The 27804-nt window shown below is 38.6% G+C and overlaps 1 protein-coding gene across 10 annotated transcripts in view; it reads right to left on the reverse strand.

Annotated features, from left to right (window-relative positions):
- Nucleotides 1–27804, reverse strand: part of EYA1 (EYA transcriptional coactivator and phosphatase 1) — a 163897-nt gene that overhangs the window by 77821 nt on the left and 58272 nt on the right. For 5 of the 10 annotated variants that reach the window (XM_039549834.1, XM_039549833.1, XM_039549832.1 and 2 more), the window contains exons 3-5: nucleotides 11935–11984; nucleotides 10380–10507; nucleotides 8516–8578 (exon numbers count right to left, since the gene is read on the reverse strand). In XM_039549834.1, coding sequence (XP_039405768.1) covers nucleotides 8516–8578; nucleotides 10380–10507; nucleotides 11935–11984 — 241 coding nt within the window. Of the gene's footprint in view, nucleotides 1–8515; nucleotides 8579–10379; nucleotides 10508–11934; nucleotides 11985–17451; nucleotides 17490–19048; nucleotides 19209–27804 lie in introns of those variants that run through there. The other 5 variants (XM_039549838.1, XM_039549837.1, XM_039549835.1 and 2 more) reach the window with 3 other exon arrangements.

The following is a 27804-nucleotide window of genomic DNA, read 5'->3' on the forward strand; positions in this document are numbered from 1 at the left end:
GAGTAAAGGGTGGAAGCTTTCAGTATGTGCTTTCTCCAAACTCTTCCTTTTCTCTATTGGAGAAACAATATGCCTTATTCCTCATTTTTGGATCACTGCAAATTAGCAGTCTGAAGACTATGCTAGGGTTCACACAATGTAGAAAAGCATAGCATCCATCATTTGTTCTAGATAAAAAGCAGCCCTTCTGAAAAGGACTTGGGATTTCTGGTGGATGAGAGGTTACATGAGAGCTGGCAATGTCCATTTGCAGCCCAGAAAGCCCAGCTGTATCCTGGGCTGCATCAAAAGCAGCGTGGCCAGCAGGGCAAGGGAGGGGATTCTGCCCCCTGCTCTGCTCTTTGAGACACAACTGGGAGTACTGCATCCAGCACAGGAAGGACATCAACCTGTTGGAACAAGTCCAGAGAGGGACACCAAGATGATTAGAGGAGTGGAGCACCTCCCCTGCAAGGAAAGGCTAAGGGATTTCGGATTGATAGAAAAGGTTTTGGGATGACCTAGTTGTGGCCTTCCAGTACCTGAAGGGAGCCCATAAGAAAGATGGAGAAGGACCTTTTACAAGAACATGTAGTGACAGGAAAAGGGACAATGGATCCAAAGGGAAAGAGAGTAGGTTTAGATTAAATATCAGGAAGAAATTCTTTACTCTGAGGGCAGTAAGGCACAGGAACAAGTTGCCTGGAGGAGCTGTGGCTGCCCCATCACTGGAAATGTTCCACGGTTGAATGGGCCTCTGAGCACCTCTCTGGATCCTTGTTCAAGATACCATTTTCAGAAAAAACATCATCAAAATGGAATTTCTGTCTCTGTAGCTAATGAGCAATATTTCTGTGCAACTTAGTTTAAAACTGAATGCTGTTTACTAGACATACTACTTTTGAAGATCAGGAAAACATGAAATACAATGCAGTGCCTTTTTGATGGGAATGAATTCCAGTTGATGATTGAGGTGCTCAACAATTTTTCATAAAAAAATTGTCTTCTCTCTCAGCTGTTTAATCTCCTGAATACAAGAAAAACAGGATATAAGAAAGGATGTTCCCATTATTCCTAATCTGGATACCCATGACTTGGGTGATAATAAACGTGCTTTATCATGCTGCCTTTAGAAACAACCATAACCTTAATGAACCTTTGTGTCACAGACAGTTGGGAATTTAATAAAGGTGAAGAGGTCCTGAAAAACTCTCCATTCCCCAAGCACTTTAATCAAAATGCCTGAAAATGTCCTTCTATCTGTGTATTTCCTTCTATCAGCCTAAGCACATTTAAGAGGATGAAATCTCACTATTCAAAGAAATAAACTGAGAATAGCCATGGGTTTAGCTGCTGGAAACATTTACATGTATTCTTACTTTAAAGGAAGGTCTCTTGTTTGTCCGAGGCAAAAACTGACCTGCAAGGGAGCATATTTCATCCCAGGATCATGGGGAAAGAGAACTGCAAAGGGACTGCCTAAGGATACAAGTCTCACAGTCTGTCCCAGCAGCACATGAGTCATCCATGTCTATGATGAGAGACATATGGAGCTGTCCAAGGAAGCCAGGCTTTGGTCGGGCACAGATCTCACCCTGCCACATGCTGCCTACGGGTGCTCTGGATTCCAGCTCTTCACATTTTCCATGACAATTAACATTTCTGCAATATGTCCTAAGCTTTCACAAGATGACACTGGGAAAGGAGTGGGAATATTGCCACATCTGGACAGCACACATTGCAAGCTTGCCAGTAACAGCCAACAACACCATGCTCAGTTGTGGCAGAGACCATGGAAAGTAACACAGGAAAGTTCCCATTTCTGCTGCTCCTTTATCAAAACTGACCTTTACAGAGGTGCAGAATCATCAGACTTGAAGTCTAGAGACAGACTCTGATTTAGCAATGTACTACCAAGCTTTAGGGCCACCCAAACCACTCATGTAATAAAACAGATTATCAATAAGAAGTTCAAGAAGAAGACTGCCTTATCTTCTGCAAAAATTCAGTGTTTATTTAGAACCAGTGATTTAGATTTGATTTATATACCAAGGAGCTTAAGAAACTAAATCTAACAAAGAGATATTTTTCCTCCTTATTTTTTGTTTCTAGTCATTTGTGAGAATCTAAAAAGATTTAAAAAGAAACTGCGTAAGAAAACAACATACAGAGCAATAGAAAAAATAGGAGTAGCAGATAATAGCACAAATGCTAGCTTGGAGAAAAAAGCACAAAAATTCAGAGATATCACAATTGCTGAGCTAATGTTATATTGATTGTCAAGATTTTTCTTCTAAAGGAACTTAGAGATTGCAAGTGCAATGTGCCCTGTTTTGTCAGCTGTATAGCAAAACGTGGTTAAAAAATTACTTACATGGCAGTTTCTGAACTCCACTGAGAGAGAGAACTTCAGACCAGAACCCACAAGTTCATGTGGTTCATTGGCCAAGTAACAACTTTCTGAGTTCACAGCTTGTCATGCAGTTCCTGGTATATATATCAGTAAAGAGTGTTATGAGGAATGAGATGCTGGCTATTTTAAATATGGATTTAAAGATCTAATATTTGGCTACTCCTAACACAGAAATTGTAGAAATACCTCATAAAGATTGCACCTTCAAGCATGAAAAAATAAGGTTTTAAAATATCTTTTAAAAATTGCTTTTATTACATTAAATACATATAAGGCTTGCTCTACTGAACTCATCTTTGTTAACAGCTATGCCATATACACTAAATCAGAATAGAAATATTGCAAACATGCCTGACTAATTGAATTGGTTTTAATTGTGCAGTTTTAAGATTGAATTAACACTATAATATTATGCTCTTTGTATTATACAAATAAGTGGGTAAAATGAATGAGTGGGCAAAATGAAATTATTCCTGGCTGACAGCTCTCAGTATTCATGGGCTACAAAGAGACTCAACAAAGTGTAGTGGTTAGTTTGTTTACAGACATACATAAAAACATAATCTCTTGCCCTATTTTGGCTTGTCTGATCTTCAAATAATAGTAGTAGCTAAACACCATGTAAATCTTGATTAAGTATTTTATGTATCAGTTGCTCTTCACATACTGTTTTGCTTGACACCATCCTCTTTCTGTACTCACTAGAAGCTCAGAGTTCACCTGGAAGCTTAAAGATAGTTGTCACTAACAACAAGATGAAAATTCTATCTTGAACCTCTAAGCTGATGATTTTCCATTATTTTATTCAAACTGTAGTGAAGAACCTTGCAATTATAAAAAGGTTACAGGTTACTCGGTTGTACTAATTCCTATCCAGGATATTATTGTCTCTTCCCATCACAGATTATCAAATCATCAGCTTCTGACCATGAAGCCTGATAAACTTACTTGCTACTGCTTCTCAAAGCAGAGAACTCTTCCTGAATCTCATTGTCTGGAAACTACCAGAAGGTAATTTCCAGCCTAAATTTTTGTATGGTTTTCAAAGAAAGTCCCTGCTCAAAGCAGCACATTCTAGTTCAAGCCCAGACTGTTCCCTGCTTTCCCCATCTCTGATGTAAGAGGCTTCAAAACTTCTCCAGTATTTGGGCTGTGGCTAACACTTAGGTTTCACCACATACACCCCCATGACCCTCATCTTGCTCTTATGTTATCCATTTCAGGTGAAACACCTTTAACATCCTTGTACCTGCTCACCTAGAAGTAAAAACCTTAAATTTACAAAGAAATGGTGTCACAGCTACAGTGCAAAATCAGAAAGAAAATTCAAAAACATCTGTATAGAGACAAGGTTGGACAGTATTTGTAGCTGCTAAGCAAGATTCAACTTGGATTTTTTTTGACAGGTACAGTCATGGGTTAAAACAGTCTCATTCACTGCAGTTAGGAGATGAGAGCATCTGAATCAAGCTAAGGTTCTTACCCCTTCACACTCACATGTCCAATTATACCAAATGTTTGTGTCTCTGCTCTGAAAATGGAGGCAGCATATATCCAAAACCAATCCTTTTAGAGGTGTCATGGACTATTCTATTTCCTTTTTTTCTTTTCCTCTTTTTAACTGGGAGTCTGACCATGCATGTTTAACAGTTTGCAGCATTCCCAAGCAGTCTTCATATTCTTTAACCAAAGCCAGACAGAATGACCAAAAAACATCACAGACCCAGCCATTAATGGCAAAGAAGGTTTTCTTCACTGCCTTCTGGGAACATGGACTTCTTCAAGGGAGCAAGAGAGCAGCATGTAGAAGTCAAGCCTGCTCTGACATTTAGGTGTACAAGACACAAGACTAACTCATGAAGACAGAAGCACAATGACAAAGCAGGTGGGACTTTCCATTAATGGGAAATAACTTGGCCAGGGTCTGAACTCCAGGACTGACAGACTTAAATTCACCTGGACAAAGAGGGATAGTGCTAGCTTCCATTCCCCTCCAGCCAGCTCCAGCAGCAGCAAATTCCCTAGCTTGTTTCATCAAACCTGGAAGCATGGGTACTTCACTCACTGACCAGGGTCAGATGACATGGCTAACCCCGAAGTGTAACCAAGTTTCATGCTTGTCTACTTAGGACAAGCAAAACCCATCAGAAGATTATAAGATGCAAATGCAAATGCTAAATCATCAAGTCACAAGTCTGAAGTTGCTAAGGCTCTTCAAACACCACCCTACTAAGGTGTGATCTTTGACTAAGATGTTCTACTTCTGTTCCTTGGAGTTTCTGCAGGTGCACAGTGACAGCTGGGGCTGGATTTCCTTCTCATTTGTATTACTGGCCAGGCATATGGCATATGACATTTCATATGACGTTTGTGTTTGGAATCACACAATTGTACACGTGCATAACAGGCTGGTCCCACTGGAAAGACACCACACCTAGAATGATGTGTTGTGCCTACAGTTTTCAGTAAACTAGTGGACATCCTCACAGTTCCTTGAAATCCCACAGCCTGTGCAAAACCACTGTGCATGTGGAGCTGTGGGACCCTCAGACACACTCAGAGGGTGCTCTCACACCACCAGACTTCATCCACAATCTGAAACAGCATGTGCTGTGAACATCTATATGAGAAGCTTGCAAAAATAAATTATATTAAAATAATTCCAAGATGTTCCTTTTTTTTTTTGTAAAGTAATTTGCCATTTGGAGTGTTTTGTCTCCCTCAAATGCCTGTGGGAACCAGTATTGCTATTAACTTATCACATAAATGAGGTCCTTTCTTTCAGGAAAAACTTATGGAGGAAACCAAAATAGAGAATCTTTCAAAAATGGATATAAATACATACAAAAAGAAAAGACAGTAAGTACATAAATATTTATTAGCCAGTCTCCTCCCCAAGACCTTGCAAAAGGAGTTGCTCAACTGAGTCAGCAGAGAAGTGGACAAGTCATCTCACTAGCCAAGTACCTATGAAAGAGGAATAATAGAGCATTATGCTACATATGCTCAGAACAGACAGAAAGACTCTTGGGGAAGCAGGAGAATAAAAGCACAGGTAAGACAAAGAGTCTGGAAGGAAGCCAATGTCATACAGCAAGGAGAAAAAGGTGGAGAGGAGGGAAGAAAGGACAGTCCAAGCCAGCCCCTTTCCTTCACATAAACCTGCTGTATCTCATTTTTGTCCTTCAGAAGTGACATCAAGTTGAAGACTCATACTAGCCTCTACAGACTGCCAGCTTGCTTTTGGGAGCCCAGGACCTCTGCAATTTTTGCCTATGGCCAAACAACTGTTCTCTTGCACTCTTCTGGGATGAGTAAGGAATCCACAGCTTTTTCTGCTAATACCCTACTTAAAGGCAAACATTACATCTACCTTTAGTATGCTATTATTTCAGGATGTCTAAATATGGAGGTATCAATTACAAGTTTCATACCATCAAGCTTCTTACTGCAGACAAAAGTATAGAAACTTCAGCATACATAATTAGCAGGAACTCCAGAAATGAGTAATTAAAAGGTACCAGAATCCAACCATCAACAAAAAAAGCATCATTTTGTCTGATTACCATCGCCTACCACAACTTTGTACTCCAAAGCATAGAAAAATATGAAAAATATAAAAACATAGGAATAAATTAAAAAACATTCATTGCCAATATGAATTGCTTAATTGCAATACTAAAATACTATTTTGAGTGCTACAAAATATTGCTAGAATTACAAGAAATATACTTTATAGAAATATAATTTATTTAGAGAAATCTACATCACTTGCCATAACAACCAGCTCTACCCTCTCTATGGATTTCAACATCTTACTCCCCATTACTTTAGGAAATACTGAAAATAATTTTTTCTCCATTCTGTAATACTGCAACTTGACAGCAAACATACCACACAGTGCTGCCTTTTGAAACCCTGAAGATGGATTTATGTTCACCAGACTTAAAACAACCTTTCTAATGGCCACACATCAGATAGTCTCGTAGTGGAGAGCTTTGACTGCCTTTGTGTGAGATCTCATTCTCATGTTGCAGCAGGTACTCAAAGAGTGAGAATCATTTTTTTTCAAAGGAATTTTGATGTCCAACTCCCTTTGAAGCCTCCCTTCCTATGTATCTTTGAAAATCTGATCTTCAATTTGTTATCCATTTTCCCTTCCCACTTGATATGACAATGCCTTCCCTCCTTCCCTCTTGAAGGCTCAAATAAAAGGGCAGTAGCAGGCCTGTACTCCTTAAATGAATTAAGTAGTTGCTCAGAAAATCACAGCTCCTTTGCCCAGTCTTCATCCATTCTGTTCCATTCCAGTTTCATACAACATCATCACGATGGGCTGCAGGCTTCTGTTTCTCACTCTATGCCATCCATCAGATTTGATTTACATTCTTTAGATAAAAGTAAAGATCACCACAGGCAGAAACTGGATGGAGTTGTCTGCTATGGAAAACAGATTTCCTACTCCTTTCAAATTTACTGATTACTCATGGCCTTTTCCCTCTAAAGGGTATCTACCAAAGTGGGCACTGGTGTTGGAATAGCCACCAGCTGTCTGATAAAACTTAATGAATGGCAATTTTATGAGCTTCTGTTGTTATTGTTCCTTTAACTCCTTCAGTATCAAACCACCATGGCAATTCACTGACAAAGGGAGATTAGAGATAAGGCACAACTATGAATATTTTGATCCCTACTCCAATATTTTTTTAAGAGATTTTCTTAGGCAAGTCATAGAGAGCCATAATTTTTATGATGTCCGGTGTCTGCTCCTTTCTACAATAGAGGGTATGTTGTGGAAATACACTTAAGGAGAACATGGAAACCTCAAATACTGTAGTATTTATATAATCAGCACCATCTTGGCATATTAGGACTGATTTTTCTGAATGCCTTTAGCCAGACATTTTAGTGTTACTCCTCTGCATTTGATCCTGGGAAATTTCTGTCTGGTCAAGGTCTATAATTTCCTCGTTACTTCACCATCAATGAAGACCATACTGCCTGGCCAGGAGAAGAATTTTGCTCTATCAAAGTGAAATTAAGCACACAAAGAGTTACTATTTATAAGCTGCATGTAGAGATTAAATTCAGACTCAACTGCACAACTAAATCCCCATTCAGTGCTTTGAAAATTTACAGCTAAATGTGAAGCTAAAAATATTAGCTAACAATGTGAGCTATCTTCCAACCACATCCTCTTGCAGAAAAACATCAATAGAAGACAAGTCTGAAAATGTGCCTTAGAGGAATTAATGAACATTTGTTTGAAATGGAGCCATTTCACTTTCGGACGGGTATTTTTTCTGCTTCTTCTTTTTTCTTCCCCTCCCCTCATCTAGTGAACATATCCTGTGCTTCAGGGTATGGAAACCTGTCAAAATCACACCCACAGTCAAATAAAATTTAACATATCTTTACAAGATATTTATAACATGCAAATACCTAGAGGCCCTGCTTCTCAGTCACATGAAGATCCCTTATGCTAGAGAAGGAGGGCTCTTTCACATTAGTGAGAATGTGTGCATCGTAGACTGGAAGCTGGTCTCACATATTATATTTGACACGTGAAGCTCCAGCAACACACATCTCCACTCCATGTGCAACAAGCAGGCAAACCACATTGCAGCATCTAAGAAGAGGTGTTCGGCGAGCCCTTACAACCGCATCCTTACAATCAAACTTGTGTCTCAGCAGGATTCTGCTTCAAGGATCCCACAAAAAATAATTTTACTTCATCCTTCATTTAAAAAATAGGAAACTTTTGCTTCATTCACTCCACTTTTTCTTAAGTCTCTTTAGCAGCTCAAGGAGCCTAACAAAACATTTTCTCAAGATAAAAGAGATTAGCAGTAAAAATTCCACCTTCAGATTCTTAGACATCTGCTTCACTCACAAATTTTCTCTCTTGGCACACATCTCATTCAGATATAAATTATTCTACTAGTTTCTTTGAAAAACTTTTCTTTCTTTGTCACTTAAGAGCAATCAGAGACAGGAATTTTCAAATTAGAAAGCTTAGAGCAGAACCAGCAAGCACAAGCTATCGCTTGGGACACTTTTGGAGCAAATCTGAAATCGCATGCTGAGTGCCCACGCCTGCTGCGCCCACTGCAGCACCCAAACCTGCGGGGCTCTGTGTGCTAGGGCTGAGCAACCAGTCTGCAGTGCTGAGGAGGGTCATGTCACCTGAGGGAAAAGGGCAAACAAAAGAAAACTGTTTGGCTTTGTCTCAGGAGGCAAACATGTATTGCAAGTTAGAGCTTTCTGGGTAGAATTTACTCCAAAACTGTAAAATTCTAGTGTCAGATAAATAAGTTACCATGGTTTAATTGACTTTCTTTGATAAACTCCGATACCTACCTAGAAGTTGGGATATTATTTCCAAAATTATTTTCTACCTGAGGTCAGTGCATTAATAGATAGATACAATATATACCTTATTTCCTGACAAAGTAATATTAAGAATTTCTTAGAGTACACACAGTATTACATGCTGAACAAAAAGTCAAGTCAGATGATGAACATCTTTCAGTGTTTCAAGGAACACCCCCTGTTTTTTGTGCTACAAAAGAACCTTCAAGTTATATAGAAGGTAGAAAAGCTCACAAAGTTTACAACAAAGGCTTCTGTGAGCTAGAGGAATTTTAATTTGAAAGGGCAATTTTATCCTGTACCAGAAGTGGTACATACCTGGTAATATGATATAAAAATATAATAACATATTTGTGTATTTTAAAGGAAGAAGACTCATTTATGGACATACAATTTTTTTCTGCTTAAAATACATGAACAGAGTAAGCACTTTATTTATTCTTTAAAGAGCTATTTTTTTTTTCAAATGGCTTAATATTTGATTGCAGCAACACTTTTCATAGCAATAGCAAAAAGTAAATTACACACAAGTCTGGCACAAATTCCTGTTAATCTGATAACCCATAAACCGTCCCCACTACCAAGGACTCCAATTAGAATGAATAACAGAGATGTTTGGGGAATTGAGGGAGGGACAACATCTGTTTGATTGACATGTGCCTTTCCTGGAAAAAGACAATGCATGTCCATAATCCTAAAGAGTCTGACGGCCCTACTATGACCCAGTTTTTAGGAAAAAAAAGGCATATCTTTGCTACAAGGGTTGTAGCTGTTTACCTATATGTTTATACTGAAGAGCAATACTGAAGCTGCATGACTCCCTTTTCTAGTAATGCATTAAGTGTCTGTTCACACGGCCAGCCAAATGTCACATACGATCTTTCTCACTATTGCCACAGAAATGCTTCAGGAAAGAGCATTTTTTGCTGCTTGTTGTATAAACCCTTCTGTGTTTCATTATATGTATTATTATATGTATTATAGATGTATTATATTACTGGCAAAGCTGTTAGGTTGTTCTGTTGTTAGTATTCTACTGAGAACAAACATAACTTATCAACTGCCTGACTGCTTCTTCAGAAATAGGTATCAGTTTACCCCATTGAATTACTACACCTGTTTGAATTTTGGCCACTCCATCAGAGCAGCAAGCTAGCCTGAGGAACTTTCAGCACTCAGTTTTATTAGCCTACTTGACAAAATTCTCATAGCCTTAGGAGCTTGCAAAAAGTGAGAACCTAAAGAAATACCAAACTAGTAAAAAAGACTGGAAAATTGCATTTTGTACTGTGGCAATTGTAAACACCTACTTTTTTTCTCTCATCATTAGATTTTTCAGGTTTTTGACTTTTTTTAAAATTTAAGCTCTGCACATACTACCTGCTCAGTCCATTCAAACTCCATGAAAGAAACATAAACTTGTAATGAAAGCTATTGCTGAAACTTGATAATAGTAACTACTGATAAACATTGAACATTGCCTTTATGTACCATATGAATAAACACGGAACACTTAAAATAGTAAGACATTATATGGCTTGCTGACTGCAAGAACACCAAAGCGACAAGGAGAAAAAACAAATTATGAAACACTAAAAGAAAAAGACTGGCTCACCTTCTGTGCCATTGGGTGTCATGGAATTATTATTTATATGGGAGTTATCAAGTTTTGGACCACTGGGGGATTCACTACTACCACTTAGTCGTCTATGTGGGCTAGCTAGATCCTGCATTTCCATAGACCTGCAAACAAGATGCAACTAGTTTTAGTGACATAAGTCAACATAATTACAGAGGAACTGCCTTTATGAGATGCAGACTGCTATTTATCAACATCCCAGAAACACTTAGAAAAAATTAACTACTTCTCCCAACTTGATCTTTTCCAGTGCTTAACTCATGTTGTAGCCCCACACATGACTGGCCAGCTACTGTAATTATTTTTGCAGCTTGTAACGAAATAAAATTTAGATTCCAAGTACTATACTTAGAAAATTTATTTAATCGTGTATTTTTAAACTACATACAAAGACAGAATCACCAATATATGAAGACATATATTCTCTTAACAACAAATTAACACTCTGCTTTTTCAAGATTTACCACTCAGTGGCAATATAATGGGCCTCCAAACCAAATAAAACACTTGAAGCAATTGCGGAAACCTATCATCTACTGACAGGGAATGAGATATTCCTGATGTATGTGTTTACTCTGGCAAACTACTTAATTGTTCCTCTGTTTCCTTTGAAACAAATGCAGCATTAAAACATTATTATGTCTGCTCACTTGTTTGCTTTGTGGATTACATAAAGCGTGCCCAATTGAAAAGGGATATGACAGACATACAGTGAATCCATACGGGCGTTAGTGTGCCCCAGCGCTCTGCTGCACCTCAGCAGCTGTTGCTTAGTCAACATGAGAAAAGAGCAATTCCGATAAAGCAAAAATTAAATGTTTAAGCAGCACAAAAGCAGCTGAATATTTCAGATTTGTGCTTTCAGTAGCCTTACATTAAAAGGCCAACAGCCATCACCACCATGACATATCCCTTGGCTGATGGCGGGGCTTATGACTGAAGTGCCCTATCCTTCCGTTCCTTTATACCTAAAACTTTTACTATTGTTATTTGATGTACTCATTCTAAGTAATTGCTCCCAGTAGAAACTTCATAGGTTACTGCGCCTCCAAGGCATTTGAACCAGTAATTTTTCAGTTTAAAAGAAATGTTTAGGCTCTTTTAAAGACTATTAAAATGATACATAAAATTACTCCTGCAGTAATGGTATAAATATCCTTAAGCCTAAGTGTCATTTCAGGTAAGAAGCTTTCATATTTTAACTGAAATTTTATCAGTTCTAAAGGTTCTAAACATAAACCCTTTATTTAGTATTTCTTTACCTAAAACAATCTACACAAAAAAGAAGATGATACTGCACTGAGTTTGAAATGCCAGAATCAAATATAAACTCAAACAATTTAGTGAAAAAGTTACATCCTCATGGTTTACAGACTTGGTTGCACGCATGTAAAAGCTACACTCCAGCATTTACTCATCTGCTTAATGAGGGAAACAAGAATAAATATTTTACTTATCACTTGAAGCTAAAAAAAAATCCCCAACAATTAAAGACTTGCCAGAAATTAGCAATTTTCAGTCAAATCCTTACCTGCAGCTTGAGGAAACAGCAACATCTGAACTGGTTTGGGACTTCTGCACCTGTAAACCAGGGAAACAAACAGAAGCTTCTATTACTCCGCTTTACTATGAGGCCTTAATTTAAAGAAAGGATATCACTGCGGATGACAATTCTGTCCTTTAAATCCAAAGGGAGAGGAGGAGGGTGCGGTGCCCGTGAAAGGCATATTGTCTTTAAATTGAAGGCTCAACTGTTGTTTCCCCGGCAGGTCTCTCTCCCTCCTCCCCGCGCCAGGGGACGGCAGCCAAGTGACGGGATAGTGATTCATCAGGGGCCCGTGACAGCTGCAGAGGGGCTCACTCCTCCCACGGCACGGCTCGGCTCGGCTCGGCTCTGCCTGCACCCCGCAAAGGTAACCCCGCCGCGCCGCCCCGCCAAGGGCAGCACGGGCTGCTCCAGCCCCCGGCCCCTCAGCATCCTCCACTCCTCTGGCCTCTTCTCACCCCTCCTTTCCCCTTCAGTCCTGACAGATTCTTGCCCTCATCATACTGGTTTCCCTCTTCCTTTGCTCTTCACCAGCCTTCGTCTGTGACTGGGAAGGGAACCCACAAGTCAGGCTCACCCCAAAGGCAAGCTGGAGATGCTGATGTTATTTTTTTTTGGGGGGGGGGGGGGGGGGGTAGGGGCAAAGAATAACAAGGGACAAGTCTCCCTATGATAAAGACCTTCACTATATAGCCAACAGCCTTACAGAACCATCTCTAAAACAAGACCATCTCCAGCCAGGTCAAATTAAAATAAAAACTCCACACGTTATTGCATAGTCTGACTCGTAAAAATTCCAGTTGCTAATGAGATTTCTGATAAAATGACTTAAAAGGACACTTCTGGCTGAATAAATGGGAGGAAGTTGTAGCATTTATCTTTGAGGTCACTCATGAAGAAAAGGAATCTGGTTGCACTGGGAAGCCCACCAATAATTTTTTAGTTTAATAAAATGATTCTTTTTATAACTCAGGTGAGTAATAGTTCTCATATTCCATCAGAAAAACACTGTTGCTTTACTAACAAACTCTGGCCTGTAACAATTGTCATCAAGTGAAAAAATTCAGGTGGAAATACACTGCTAGACACTGGTAGATTAAAAGCACACAAAAGCTTCTCTGGGCAAGGTATATATCCCTCTTAATGTCTGCAGTGAGGATCCTTCTTGTGCGTTTCCATTCAACCTGAACTGACATCTCTTAAATGATCACAGAGCAAAGACAAGGGAGATGAGGCATTTTAAGTGCCATAAAAATCATCCAAGCAAATCCTATTTATGTGTCTGTAGGGTGGGTTTTTTGTTATTTTTAATCACAGACAGAATTACAACTAGCAAGAGTAAACAACTGCTAGGGGCAGTCAGGCAATGAAGAACATTACAAATGATGTCAAGAAGCATGCAATAATGCATGCTGAAAAACATCAATCTTTTTATAACTGGGTACTTAAAGTACTGCATAACACGCTTTTCAATACATCGTTGCATGCCAAATCAAACTAGACTAGGACATACAGTCAAAGCTGGGCATTTTGGTTTAAGTTTTTTTTCCCCCTCAGTTCTTTACCCCAGAAACTGCTGCAGAGTGCCTTAGGATATGCTGCTGCTGTTACTTTTAAACACCTGGAAAAAATTATAGGTGAGAACTAAGTTTGCCTACAGAGCTATCTTCACTCCCTCTTGCACAGGATCTTTTAAAACATATCTTTTATAATAGAAAAAACTTCCTTTTTCAAATGGATGCTTTAATTAACTGATATTTTCCAACATGCCCTACAGAATTATTAGTACTTGATTGAAATAAAAAACCCATGTAATCATCACTATTTTAAGTACCAAATTTTTACAAAAATAGTAACTTCTGTACATTTGAAAATATATACAATATATGCATATATACATGTTCATGTATGCGCATAGTGAGAAAGATCTCATTTATGTATTCATGGGACAGGAATAACCAGCTCATTCAAAGTGAATTAAGAATGTACCTTAAATGTCCTCCAACACTCCATGATTTGTGAAAGTTCATATCCACAATTTTCATTTTCATTAGATGTACTTTAGATATATTCCTTTGTGTCTTAAGGATTATTTAAACCATGTGTTGCACGTTACCAAATTTAAAAATGACTCTTTAATCAAAATAACTTTAAAACAACTAATCCTCACTTAGGCTGGTCAGCTGAATCCACAGAGTGGTCCAGGAAAAATAAATCTACTCTCAAGAATGCGAATGCAGACAACAATTAGACACAGATGTGAGTGAAATTAGTTACAGTTTACAAAATGCTACACTTCACATGCTTTCAGTTTTTTATGTGCAGTACAAAATTACAATGTAGTAAGGAACCACACTTATGACGACCAGTTAGTTCATAGAATAAAAACATTTCTGGGAGTTGTGTGCTTGTGCTTTCTCTCATATATTCCCATTTTGTCAACAGGTTTCTGGATAATTGAAGTTTGGCAACATAACTCACATATCAAATAAAAGGTGGGGGAAAAAACCCAAATGCTTGGCCTTAACTGGACAGAAATGGGTCACATTTAAAAAAAAAAAAAGAGCTGTCACACTCCCTTCATACTCACTACTCTGCTTAAACCTTAAACTAAAAATACCTTATATGCCAAATGGCATACACGTTCTTCTTAATACCTTTATTATTAACATTACTATGTATAATTTGATTGTTGTAAGTCTTTCTTACACCTTTCTCCTTAACACAGATTGCAGATTGGGCACTGTGTACTACACGGCGAGAAAAAAAGGACAATGATAGCAAAGCTACTTAAAATTCATCCATTTAAGAATCTTAAATCAGTAACATCAAATTCTGATTAGTTAATGAGGTCTTTTAAGTTTGCCTTTTTTTCTAATTAAATTTATAATTCTTCACAGATGTAGGTTTTGTTGATGTTCAATTTGTCTCTCTCATTTTGTTAAACCTCACATAGTACTCCACCAATCCATTGAATAGCCACATTAAATCTGTTAATACCATGCTCTTCAACCCCAGAAATTATTTCCAGAAGGCAAACTTGCTTTGAGAGATCATCAAACAAGACTTAAGGTACACATTTTATCACATTTTCCCTACCACAGAGCTCAGGATGCAGAGGAAAATTCATGACTTTTGCACTGTTTATTATACTTTGCTAAATTACAAATCAAAAGCATCTGACAGAAGATCATGTATGAAGCCAAAAAGTTAATAATGTTCTGTGAAAAGTAAACTGTAAATGGGAAGGGATTCTAAATTTCAGCAGCACAGAGCAAATAAAACCTAGGTACTTGTCTAAATTACAGGTTTTCCACAGTATTTTTGCTTGCTAGAAGCAATTTTTTTAATGGCTATAATTTAAAACATTTTTCCAGCTGAAAAGAAATTTTCGAAGTGAAAATAAGAATTTAACCCAGAAAACTATAGCCAGCACACGCGTTTTCTCTTAAAATACAGCTCTACTTTAAAGAAGAAAATTCCAAAGACAATGGCAGTTTTCAAATGAGGGTGTTCCTTCTTAAGAAAAAAAAAATCTGTCATTTTTAGGAAGGGGTGGAGGGAGGGAGAGAAAGGGACTTTTCCCCAACAGCACTCTTTGCCTCCCTAAAAGCACGACACATATGGGCTTCAACAGCCAAAATGCTACAAAACTAAAATGCAAATTGGTTGCAGAAAGGCACCTTGCTGGCAACCCAGGAAACTTGGTAATACTTTCATTCTTCCAATAATCATATATCTCTGGGCTCTAAGGGAAGAGGTAGGGCTTTTTCACTAGATATTCTCATCAAAGACAAATTGTACTTATTAAAGCAAAAGCAGGTAATTGCAGCTTTTTAATTTTTAATTACTAGTTTAAATTCTTCTAAAAGTGCTATCCTGCGTGCTCATTTCATACACTCATGAATGAAATGTTTTCAAATCCCAACACTTTTTTTCCCTTTAAGAAGGAAGTACTACAACGTGACAATGCTTCTATTATGACCAGCCATTTAAGAATGTCTTTCTGCTTTTCCAAGATTCTTTTTGGCTCCTGAGAAATATTTCATACTTAGTGCAATTCAAGCAAAATGATTACTCATTCTTTTTTTCTCCTAAGCTGAAGCGTGACTCAAGCCGTCTGTCACTGTGCAGAAGTGCTGAGAGGGGATGGCTGCTCATTTCCAGACCCTTCCAGGCCTTGGGAAAACTCTGACAGCAGTGAGGTGCTTGGCTAAAAACTGCATGTCATGGGTTTGTGAGCAACATGAAAACACTGTGTGCCTATGTGATTATATACCTAAAATTCTGTAATGTGTACTCACACGTATACGTACTTTTAAAGACCCACATCTGCATATATACTACTGATTTATTTTACACCTCAAACCAGTAGTCTGTGTTCTGGCAGATGCTTTGCGAACCATCTCAGTATGGGATGGAAAATAAAATAATCTTTATATGTCGTATCTAATGTTAAAAACTTCCAATGATACATTACACCACATCTCCACTTCTTATTCCAAATTTCCCTTGGTGCTCACTTTTAAATTTAAACAAACTACATGAAACACACTACCCTTTTTTTTCCCGGACAGCTTTTATCTCTTCCGCTTACCTCAGTTTTAAATGTTTGCTTACAGAAGAAAGAAAAGAACACACCAACTCCCAACAACCTTCAAAGAAACATTTTTAAATGCACCTTTACTTTTCCAGAATCAATCTTGCACTGTAAAGGGCAGTCCTTCCTCTTGGTGTTTGAAACACCGAGAGAATGTTTGGTGGGTTTTGGCTGCTTAAAAGCAAGATGTAAATTTAATGAGACTTCAGAAGGTCTTTAACTTCCTCGTTCTAAGATCACCGTTCTAAATAAGCCACCCAAAATGTCAATAAACGTCAAATATTTCAGTTGTGTAGATGTTTATTCTGTCATCTTGAAAAGTTCTCCTGTGGGGATCTGCATGTTTTGCTTGGTGTTTGGAAAATTTAAACATATTAAGCAAAAGGATTTCCTGCTTCAGAAAGTACTGTCAAAATCTCTGTCAGGCATTCTTCCTCCCAATTTTTTTATTATTTTTCTCACGCTCTCATGTCTCTTTCAACAAGGTCTGCTGATTTCGTACCGTACGTGCCTATTTCCACCCCCCATTTAACATCTCACCATCACGTAACTCCTATCTGCCGAACCATTAGCACTCGAGGAAATCAAACAGGAGAATCCCCAAACCTGGCCGATCACAATAAACAGAACATCCTAACATCTGTTTTGTGGGAAGCCTACAAACCCCAGCCTGAACTACGGCCAGAATTAGCTGCTGCACCCAATGATTTATAACTGAGCGCTGCTCTCCTCCGGAGCGGCAGAAAGCGCGGAAAGCGCCCCTGCCCCTGCGCGCATCCCGGCCCCGCCGCCGCGGACCCCGCGCTCCCCCGGGCTGCCGCGGCCGCCCCCTGTCCCCGGTGCGGCGCTCCCGCCCTGCCCGTCCCGCCGCCGCTGCCGGTGCCCGCGCCCCGGGTACTCACGGTGCGGGGCGCAGCTCCGCGGGCTCAGAGCGCGGCGGCGGCGGCGCCTCCCATGGCGCGGCGGGGCCGGAGCGCCCCGGGGCCGGGCCGGGCCGGGCCGGGGCCGGGCAGACAAAGCGCGGCCGAGGGAGGCTGCCTGCAGCCCCGCCGTCTGTTTGCTCAGCCTTGTGTGTCTGCCCAGGCAGTGCCTGGGGGCACGCTGCCGCTCCCGCGCCCGCTTTCCTCCTCACTCCCCTTCGCCTTTTTTTTTTTTTTTTTTTTTTTGTCTCTCCTCTTTTTTTTTTTTTCCTTCCCCTTTGGGTTTTGTTTTTGTTTTTGTAATGCAAACCGCAGCTATTCTCTTGTCCCGACCATACTGGTTTAAAAGCAACAACTGCAGTGAGGCTTGCGCGGTCTGAAGTCAACCTTTCTGCACGGGAGAAACGCGCTCCGCCGCGGAAACTGCGCGCCCCTGGCCCCCGGCCGCCCCCTCCGCCCCCTGCCCGGCCGGACAGGGCCCCCCTTCCTTGCACCTTCCTCAGCCTCACCCCAGAAAAACTCCTGAAAATCCCTCGGGTCCCTCCTCATTTAGAAAGTTGAATTGTGCGTAGATGCATCCCCTCTTATAAGCTGGGTTTAATCTAAAGCCGTCCTAATAGAATAACTGGAATTACACCAACATTATATCAATGAGAGAAGCTAAATAGGGATACTCATAGAGGCTCTTAAGCATACAACCAGCATGCACGCCCGGACATGCCGTTTTGATTGGATATGTAACAGATTTGTTCTCAAATATCTGAGATTCTTGCAACCTTGTAAAGAAAGGGTCTGCTAAAACTATTTAAGCTAGCCTTCTCCAATTTAAGGGTATTTATTAAATGAAATATCTGGAACTTTTAAAATGGTTTAAACCACGTAAACTATTAAATATCTGTACGCCTAAAACCAATTGTAAATATAGTCAAATTCGTATTTTAATTATTACTAATCACTTACTTAAGTTTTAAAATTTAAAACTGTGTAAAGGCTGTTTCCACAGACTTTATAAATGTTTCCAAAGAAGAGAGAGATGGATGCACAGAGTTAAATTTGTGCATTAAGTAACAGTAACTCTAAAGCTTAGCTTTTACCAATCAATAAGTAATTAAGTAATTTAATTAGTAAGCCATTAAACTGAAATGGGTTTATGATGCTTTTCTATTACAGAACTTTTAGTTGCTCGCAATGAAAAAAAAAACCCAACAACTCTTTTAAAAATATATACATTATGTTAAGAAAACATTGTAACATACATGGTAACTAAATTTGACCAGCATTCTCCGGAGCATTTCCACTTTGCAGACAGTATGTTTCACTACACGTAACACTAATTTTTCTATGCTTTTTTTCAGTACACATAATCCAAATATGATGAGGAAAACAGCATAACGACTTGTAGTACAAAAAAGAAGTCTTAATACCACGCCAGGTCTAAAGTACTAAATCTAAATAAACCAAACCAAACCAAAACCAAAAATCAACACCCCCCCAACTTTATACTGTATAAACAGATTGAAACAGAACTTTTTTACTCTTTACAAAAACCTGCGGTTATTCACTGCTAATATATCCTTACCTTCAATTAACTAATCTGTGAATGAAAGCAATACTTCTAGAGGAGAAATATCTTCTGGCTACTACATCCCAGTAAGTGAGACATTATTTTGTAGCAAGTACATTGGGAATACTTCAGGAAAGCAGATCGGTTTGCAAAGCTACAAGTCAACCTCGAGCTGAAAAGGCACCTAGGATTTCATTTTGTTTAGCGGAGAAAAGGGATCTCGGGACAGTCACACACCATATATGGGAACCCAGGTCAAAATAAGCAGCTTTCGATTGGGCCCGTCTGCGTAGCCAGCACAAACACAATCCCATCACTTCTTCAGAGTCACAAACCACATCTCATGCCAAGAAAACTATTTACCATGCTCTATATTAAACTGTGAAAGAAATACAAATTACTTATTATGGAGTCACACAGTTTCGTCAGGTAAAAATCACTGAAACCCTGAAACACAAGGCTATGCAATCATTCTGAACTGTATGCTTTTTTGGAACAGCCATGATCTTCTGGAAAATGCTTACCGCTGAATTCTTTACCAGTGTTAATAAGACCATTTTTTGAAAGTCCTACCCAGTCCAATATAAAAACACACGTCTTGCTTCACTGACTGTAGGATATCTATTAAATGAAAAATATCAGGCACACACTTTAATGAAGCAGAAACGAATTATTTTCTAGAAGAAAAACTCAAAAAATATCATATTGTTGTTGTGAGGTAACACTGGAAAATGTAACCCAAAAACCTTTCTCAAAAATAGCAAAACTTAAATGATGCTATGGAAATAAAAAAATTATTTTAAAAAAAAGACTGTGACTTCAATGATGCATGTAATTTTTTGCACAAATCTATTTCATTCCATTGTTGAAATAGCGCAAATATATGAATACATTTTAGTATTTTAAATGTAAAGGTCAGTGAAACAGGTTTATTGTTGGCTAGTTTGTAGTCCCTATTGGGAGTTTTATCTAAGTAATAACTTCAGGAGTGTGCCCAGTCTCTGTATTTAATTAAAGTAAGACAGATCCCCACACACACGTACAGAGCTTGATGTGACGATAAACATGGGATAAATTACACAGAGGCTAAGATGATCAGAAAAAGGGTGTTGACGATGCATTGCAAGAAAAGAATCAGCTTTGAATTTTTAATCTCTTCTGTAGTATGGCATGTAGACAGTATGGGAACTGAAGCCATATAAATGATCTAGATGGGGGCTATGAGATAAAGGAGGGTCCTCTGTGTTTATACAGCCATTAAACAGTGCCTTAAAGTTCTTTATCTGATGTCTGAAGATTGGACTTCAGATTAGTGTATATCATTACCCCACAATAGGGTCTAACCTATGAACTTGTCCTACAGCTGATACTCTGGACCAGATCCTCATTTGGTTTAAGTGAGTGCAGTTCTTTTTATTTCAATAGGTAATCTAATTATGACAGCTGAGCACCGCACCGATTTGAAACCTACTTGAAAGGGGTTTGTTTACTTATCTTTTGGGGTTTGTTCTTCCCAGTAACTGCATACCAAATCAGTGCAGGGTGGGTTGTTGGTCACTGGCACCCAACACCATTTTCAAACCACAATTGCACTAACACTGGGTTTGGAACAGAGATTTCAGTGGGATTTGTAGATTTTTACATCATGCCTAAATTTGCCCTGATTCTGCATTCCCATTAATGCAGCTGGCATCTCAAGAGTCCTAAGAGGTAAAGGACCAGGCCTATTACATAATATCAAACAACAAGCTATCAGGTATATTATTACAACCATTACTCATGCAATATGGTTTTAACTTCATATGCAGTGTCACACACTTGTTTTAGCACAAGTAAAATGGGTCCATCTGGAACACAACATTTACTGGGCGCTTAGGTGCCACGATTACAGATGTTCTGGTAATTAAGAAAAATTAGATGTAAGATGGATATGGAACAGCGGGATGTTCGTATGTTTGTCTCCAAGTAGGAAATACTACTGAAATATTTAGCATCAGAAATAGGCCTAGGAAGACCACACTTCATTAAAGCAAAAGATGCATCCCATTGCTCCTGAAAGCCACTGCCTGGCTCTTCCCATAACAACTGCAGTGCAACGTCAGAACCCTCAGAAGCAGCAATATCCCTCCTATGCCTCCATACAAGTTTTATCTTACACATAGCAGCTGTTGCCTAGAGACATCCCTGGCTGGAACAGAAGTTTGCAGCATTTGACAGGAGCCCGCATTGTCTCATGCTACTCATGTGAGCAAAAGTAGAAAGACCTTGGTAAACACAAACAATAAAAGTGACAGAAATCAACTATTTTAAGTGTTCTGTCCAAAAACTATCAGTGTGACTAAGAAGAAAAAATTAATTATATTCTTCCAAGATGTGTTAGACAAAATTAAAATTGAATTAAAGTCTGTGTGTAATGTGTTATAAGAAAAGGTATGTGCTGTTAACCATCGTCCTTAGCCAAAACACGTATGAACTGCTGGCCCCAGGTTGCACGCAACTGCAGTTGTTTTTGATCCACCAATTCAGTACGAATTACAGAACCATTTAGTACAATTTAAAATAGGAAATAGTAATCTTTATTAATCTTAAGTAGATGCTGATTTAGCTTTTTGAATGAATGCATGACTTACATATGATTCTGAAAGAGTTCTTGACATGATACAAAAAAAATGCAGAGATTGTCCACAGAAGAAGTGTTCAGTCTAATTTGAAAGCAAATACCTTAGCATAGCTCAATTTTTCACTCTCCAAAGTGAAAGCATGCTTGTTTTTTCAGTAGATTTGTTGCATCTTAAAAGCATTATGTTAAAGGGAGGAAAAAATAGTGTGCATATATATATATATATATTTACAGGTGCCAGTAGTGTAAATTATAGACATACTCAGTACTCTAACTGCAAAATAAAAAAGTACCTTGTCAGGGTGAAGGAAAGGTTTCCTAGATTAACTTAAATTTTAAATGTATCTAATACTATCATTTCCCTTTGGGTATTTTTTAACACCCTAGAAATCTCATGAAGGTAATGATTGCCACACAAAAATACTGAAAAGCTTTGGTCTCCAGATCATGTGAAGTAGATGCTCTACCCAAAAGTGATGGCTTTTCCCTAAAGACTGAGACACCAGATTTGTGACATCCTGAGGGCAGAGCTCTGAGATCTACTCCAGGTTTAAGAGTAATGTAGCTTTTCCAACTACGTAGTCTTCATCTAAGCAATGTCTTAGCTATTAAACTGAACTTTACAAAATTACCTTTCATTTTCCAATAAAGTTCAAGTTTTACAGGGGGACTTTTAATACTGTCTACAGTACCTAAGAATCAGTGGAGTGTTACTTTTATTTGTTGCACAAAAACCTCTGCTCAAAAGACACATACACACATTAGTAACTATTTGTAAAAGAAGTCCTGCTGAAGACAACATAAATCTCTGAAGAAAGTTATTTGAAGAATTATCTGTTTACAAGATAGGGGGTGAAATGAAAGGAGTAAATTGCAATCTGTGAGCATCCTTCAGAAACAGTTAATTTTTCTAATTGACATTCAGGCTTTTCCTCCAGCTCAGCATGGAAACATATCTGCCTAAAATTTGAAAATAATCATCCTTCACTGTGATATGTGAATAATAATTTGCTTATAAAAATGAACAAGTCAAACCAAATGCACCACTGATGATGAGAAGCAGCTTGCTAGCATTCTAACGGGTGATAAAAGCTATAATCAGTAGCTCCTCGGAAGATTGGGTTGCAGGAAGAACACACTACAAATGAGAGATTACCAGTGAGCTGACAAAATAATCAAGTCCTGTTGTTCTGTGAAGACTATAAAACACATCATTTCACACACATGCCATTTTTCCATAGTTCATCCTCCCAGGACTGTTTCAGCCTTCCTCATCTTTCTTTTAGTGCTACTAGAATAAAGTTAGAAACCATTGCAAATTTTTTTTCCTCAGCAATAACTTACATTTTTGCCAGTGATATAAATACAGCACACTGTATGACATGAGTCAGCTCAGTAATACTAGACTGTCTTTTCTCCAAATTTTCCCACTAACATGAACAAAAACCATTTTGTCAGCACCTCCTATAAGGTGAAAAGGAAGATGGAAGTTCCTCTTTGTTTTTCAACTTTGAATTAAAGTCATACTCAGAATACTTTACTCTGCAAGAAAAATATATTTGTTCACTAAATACAGAAATAATAGGTTTATTTGTTGCAGATTCCATTTTGTTATTATTTCCTAAATGCATTCCATACTTTTTTTTCCAAAGTGCTATTCATGTCATTGTTCAACAGTAGATGGAGCAGTGGATCATTACTGTATTTTAGTTATTTGTGACAATTATTACGTAATTTTTCAGCTCCTGACATATAAGGCTGCACAAAAAACCCTAAAAATATTATATAGAGAAAATAATTATTGATTAAAGCATTTAGAATTAGAAAGAAAATTGAAAGAACAGCAACTCAGGCTCACTTTGACAAATTATTAAGACAAACCTGCATTTATGACTAATATAAGTGACTCATAAACATACATTCAAATTACAAACCTTGCGTTATCTGAATACAGTAAATATGTACATCCTTAACTTTGAAACATTCAGTCATACAAATTTTTCTTACAGTGATCTGGAACAGTAAAGTATCTTCTAAAAGTGACATGCATAAATATCCCACATTGTGGGCCTCGTAAGTCAAATGACAAAGTGGAAGTCTAAGTTAAGATAGTGCTGTCATTTCTTTTATACTTGCTTCATTGTTTTTCCTAGAAACTGTTTTTAAGAAATTTAACACAATAAATTCTTCTAAGCCTTACAGTAATTATACCATGACCATCATTTATTCAGCAGAGGCTAGATTCTCACCTGTGTGTAACCATCTAAAATGAAGCACTTAGTTGAAGATGAGCATCCAAACCCTCATCCTCAGGGGAGAGAGACACTTCCAGTCAATGCAGGGGACCCAGTTTTGAGGTGTCCCCTCCCTATAGAAACAGATGATGGACTTAATCTACTCTCGGGTTTTGATGGCTACAGCTGCCCCAAGAACAGTATAATTTCCCTTAGAATCAATTGGGTCTCAATAGTAATTGTATTCACTGAAGTTTCAAAATAGAGCATTCGTCTCTATTTTGAAACTTCATATAATTACTGACTCAGACTGCCAATATTTGTTGTTATAAATCAAGGCCAGAGAAAAACTTCTCAGATGGCTTCAAAGACCCAGTTCTCATCTCCAAGCCCAGCTCCCTCCCCCTCTTCCTTCCAGCAGCATTAACTTTTTCTCTGCAATCTCACAAATCGGAAAAAGAGTAACCTCTAAAGCTGTTTTAGACTGAAGGTCAGAATTCAAAGGATTGGTAACTTTATCCACAGAGCCTTGCAATCACATTGCTATTGGAAACACACCCAGAAGCACCAGCACTCGAGATGTTTTTATTAAGCAATGTCAATAGGTACGAAATTTGAAGGTTGGTTTGTTGGGGTTTTTTTCCATAGTGTAAGGTTTATCAAGACTCATATTTGCAAGAGATCAAATTGCTTTCTGCCACTGAATTGTAGTTTAATGTTCTCTCAGGTAAGGAAACTGGGGGCTGTGTTACATGCTAATGAAAACAGCAGCTTTGGTTTGTTTATCTAAAAACTTAAAGAGAGGCACCTCTTGCAGCCAAAATGTAAACAAAGCTTAAACTCTTTTTACTGCTTGGATACTTCCAGGCTACTAATAAGTTTGTTGGGTTTTTTTTTTATTATGGGCATTATACAGATTTTCTACATATATATCCTGCTTGAAAATCTACCTTTCTGAAGAAATATTTAATTCTTAAACCAATTATTCATAATTACACCGACACTTTGAGCCCACAAACACAAGATGACAGATCCCTTTCAAACCTGGGCTCCAGGGGAAAAAAAAATCACAGACAGCAGCCAGAAATTTTCTCCCTGCAAACCTGTCACTAATTTAGAGGGAAATAGGTTAAAACAAGGATTTCAAGTGAGTTTCACAAGAATTAAGAACAAGTGAAATTTTGATTCCAGTATCTAAAAAATCAAATCCTATACCTTGCCCCTCTGTCTTATACCACATCTGCATGTCCAAAAGAGTGAAGCATTCATATCCACCCTAGTGATTCACCTGAGGAAGTTCTGAAAATGTATCTTTAAGGGTGCTTTGCCTTCTACAGCGCAGGAACCTCCATACACAACCACCTCCATTAAACAGTGTTGCTAAACTGGGCACAGACAAATGAAAATGCACCTTGCACTGGATGCCAGTTTATGAGCTGAGAGACACAGCACGGGTGCTGCACACTGAGCAGAGGCAGAATGCTTTTCATGCAGTGGTACCAGAAGAATGCAGTATAATAAGGAGAACAGGACACAGAGCTACACACAACAGAAGACAACTGCATGAAAAACTTGAAACCAAGCTGAGTAATCTGTTTTTAATTCTTATAATTTGATTTTTAAAAAATTGCAATCTGTCTGCTATCAGTGTAAGGAATGTGTTGAGTGCAACTCAGAAATGCTTATTTGTCTTTGGTGCATCTAGTGCCATTGTAATCACAAGCAGGGTATTTTTTGTAACGAGGCTGATTTTTCATAGCTCATTTGGAAAGCACAAAAGCCTAAATTAGAGACACCTTGGAAAGTTTAGTAGCTTTAGTAGCCTGAAAATGCACTAGTTTGAAATATATTCCACCAATGGATTCCACCGCAGACGACTGGCTATTGAAACAAAGTCAAAATTAAACTGCTGGAGACTGAACACTGCATGTGATGCCTTTTGGTGCCTGGGACACAAGGGCTTCATTGCCCTGGCTGAGGACACCTCCTGCTCCACCAAGCCCCAGTGGGCTGTGGCCATACACTAAAGCATCCCCAGCCCCTGCAGCCACTGATGAAGTGCTTACCCATCCCTCAAGCATCCAGAAGGAAGGCTCCCCGTCCTGAACCTTAATCTGTATCTAGAATGGTTTTGAATTCAGAAATAGTCTCAGGAACTGTGTGGTAGTCTCAGGAACCGTGTGGTGGTCTCAGGAACAGTTGTAAAGAGGGGAAATCCAAGGGATTGAAAGTGGCTGCCCCTTGTCCCTCTGTGAAACCCAAAAGAGCTGCCACAAAGCAGCAGTGATAGCCCTAGAGTGAATTTCTCTTCTCCCATCTCCTCTCTCATAAAATCCTCCTTGTTTTCAGTCAGGGTTTTTTTGAGTTTTTGTTGGTTTTGGTTTTGGTTTTTTTTTTTTTTTAAATGAGAACACACTCAATACTTTCACCTCCAAAGTACTATAAAATACTGTGTGTGCATCTCTAAAGCTTGAATTAAAACAGAATCAGCTTCACAGTAATTGGCCTCGGACATATGTGGTATACCAAGCACAGCAGGGGGTTTATACTAATCTTTCTCTACCAGCTGATGAATTACAGGATTTGCCTCTCATTTTTCTGGTCAGTAAGTAAATAATAGCATATAGTTATGCAGCATGCATCCCAAAGCAGCAACTTCTAGATCAACTATTTTTATATCAATCCAACAGGGCCTTGCCTAAAATCATTTTTACTATCTGATGAACGTGCAGGATGAAATGCATTTGAGCAGGTCCTATGTTACAAGGTTACTGTCAACCCGTGCTGGGGTCTGCTCCAGCCCAGGCCACTGCCCTCCAGTCCAATCCAAAGGTGGACTGTGGTACCCATCAGTCATCCTTCTGACCTCAAGAGGGCTGTGTACTGTTGGCTGGAGTCTACATCCTCACAGTCCAGGTTGCAGGAAACAGGTCATTTCATCATGTTTGGATGCACTGAAGTTCTCCAAGACACCAGTTTCTCAAAATTTGAATGGGTACAATAAAACGACTTGAAGTGAATGGCAATGAGAAAACAGCTGTAAGTTAATATGCAGTAAAAATGTTTCCTATTAATTTAGTAAGAGAAGTGGACTTTAGAGACCCTGAATAAGAGGTTTGAAGTCTTCTGTTTACATTTGGTTTAGAAATTCATGACTATGAATAAAAACCCAATAAATCACAGTGATTTAAGAGATTGGTTTGAGACACTGATTTGCTAAATCTTTACACTCACCTAAGCTTGCTTGTAACTTTGCAAGACATAAGTTTCTCTGTTTTAATAAAACTGCACTACACTGCTTAAAGATACCTGCCGAATTTCCAACTTTAGCTCTGTTTAAGCATGTGTAGCTTTTCTCTTGCTAGAAATATCCATGGATAATACCAATGAATCTTCCCTCAAATAGCTGAGAACTAATAGTAATGCAAAGTATTTGCAATCAGACAGCAGTGATGTCATTTAACAGTCAATAAACATGAAACACTCAGACATCAGTGGAAATGTGGAAAAAGCCTAATATATGATAAAAATAGTGATACCCAGACTTCATAAGATTTCCAAATAGGTGTCATGTGCTCAAGGGGATGACATTTAATATCTCCTTTAGCATATGACAATGTGCTTCTTTCCTTCCATCCCAGAAGAACTAATAAGCCACAGCATCCTTCCCTGCCTCACATCAAACGCCATGCTATCCAAATTAACATCTCCGTAGGGTTGGTTCTACTGAAAGGAGTAAATCCAGTAAATTTTCTTCACTTGAATTGATCTTGGATTAGCTCCATGATTTGAAAATTCCAAAGAACATACTTCTGAAATGTGCAAATGGATTCACAAAATAGAAATTAAAAAAAGAAAAAAAAAAAAACAACTGTCCTGACTTCCTCCAAGTCTAAAAAACATACTGATTTATCATT

The sequence above is a fragment of the Corvus cornix genome, chromosome 2, assembly GCF_000738735.6.
Source record: "Corvus cornix cornix isolate S_Up_H32 chromosome 2, ASM73873v5, whole genome shotgun sequence".
Taxonomy (NCBI): Eukaryota; Metazoa; Chordata; class Aves; order Passeriformes; family Corvidae; genus Corvus; species Corvus cornix.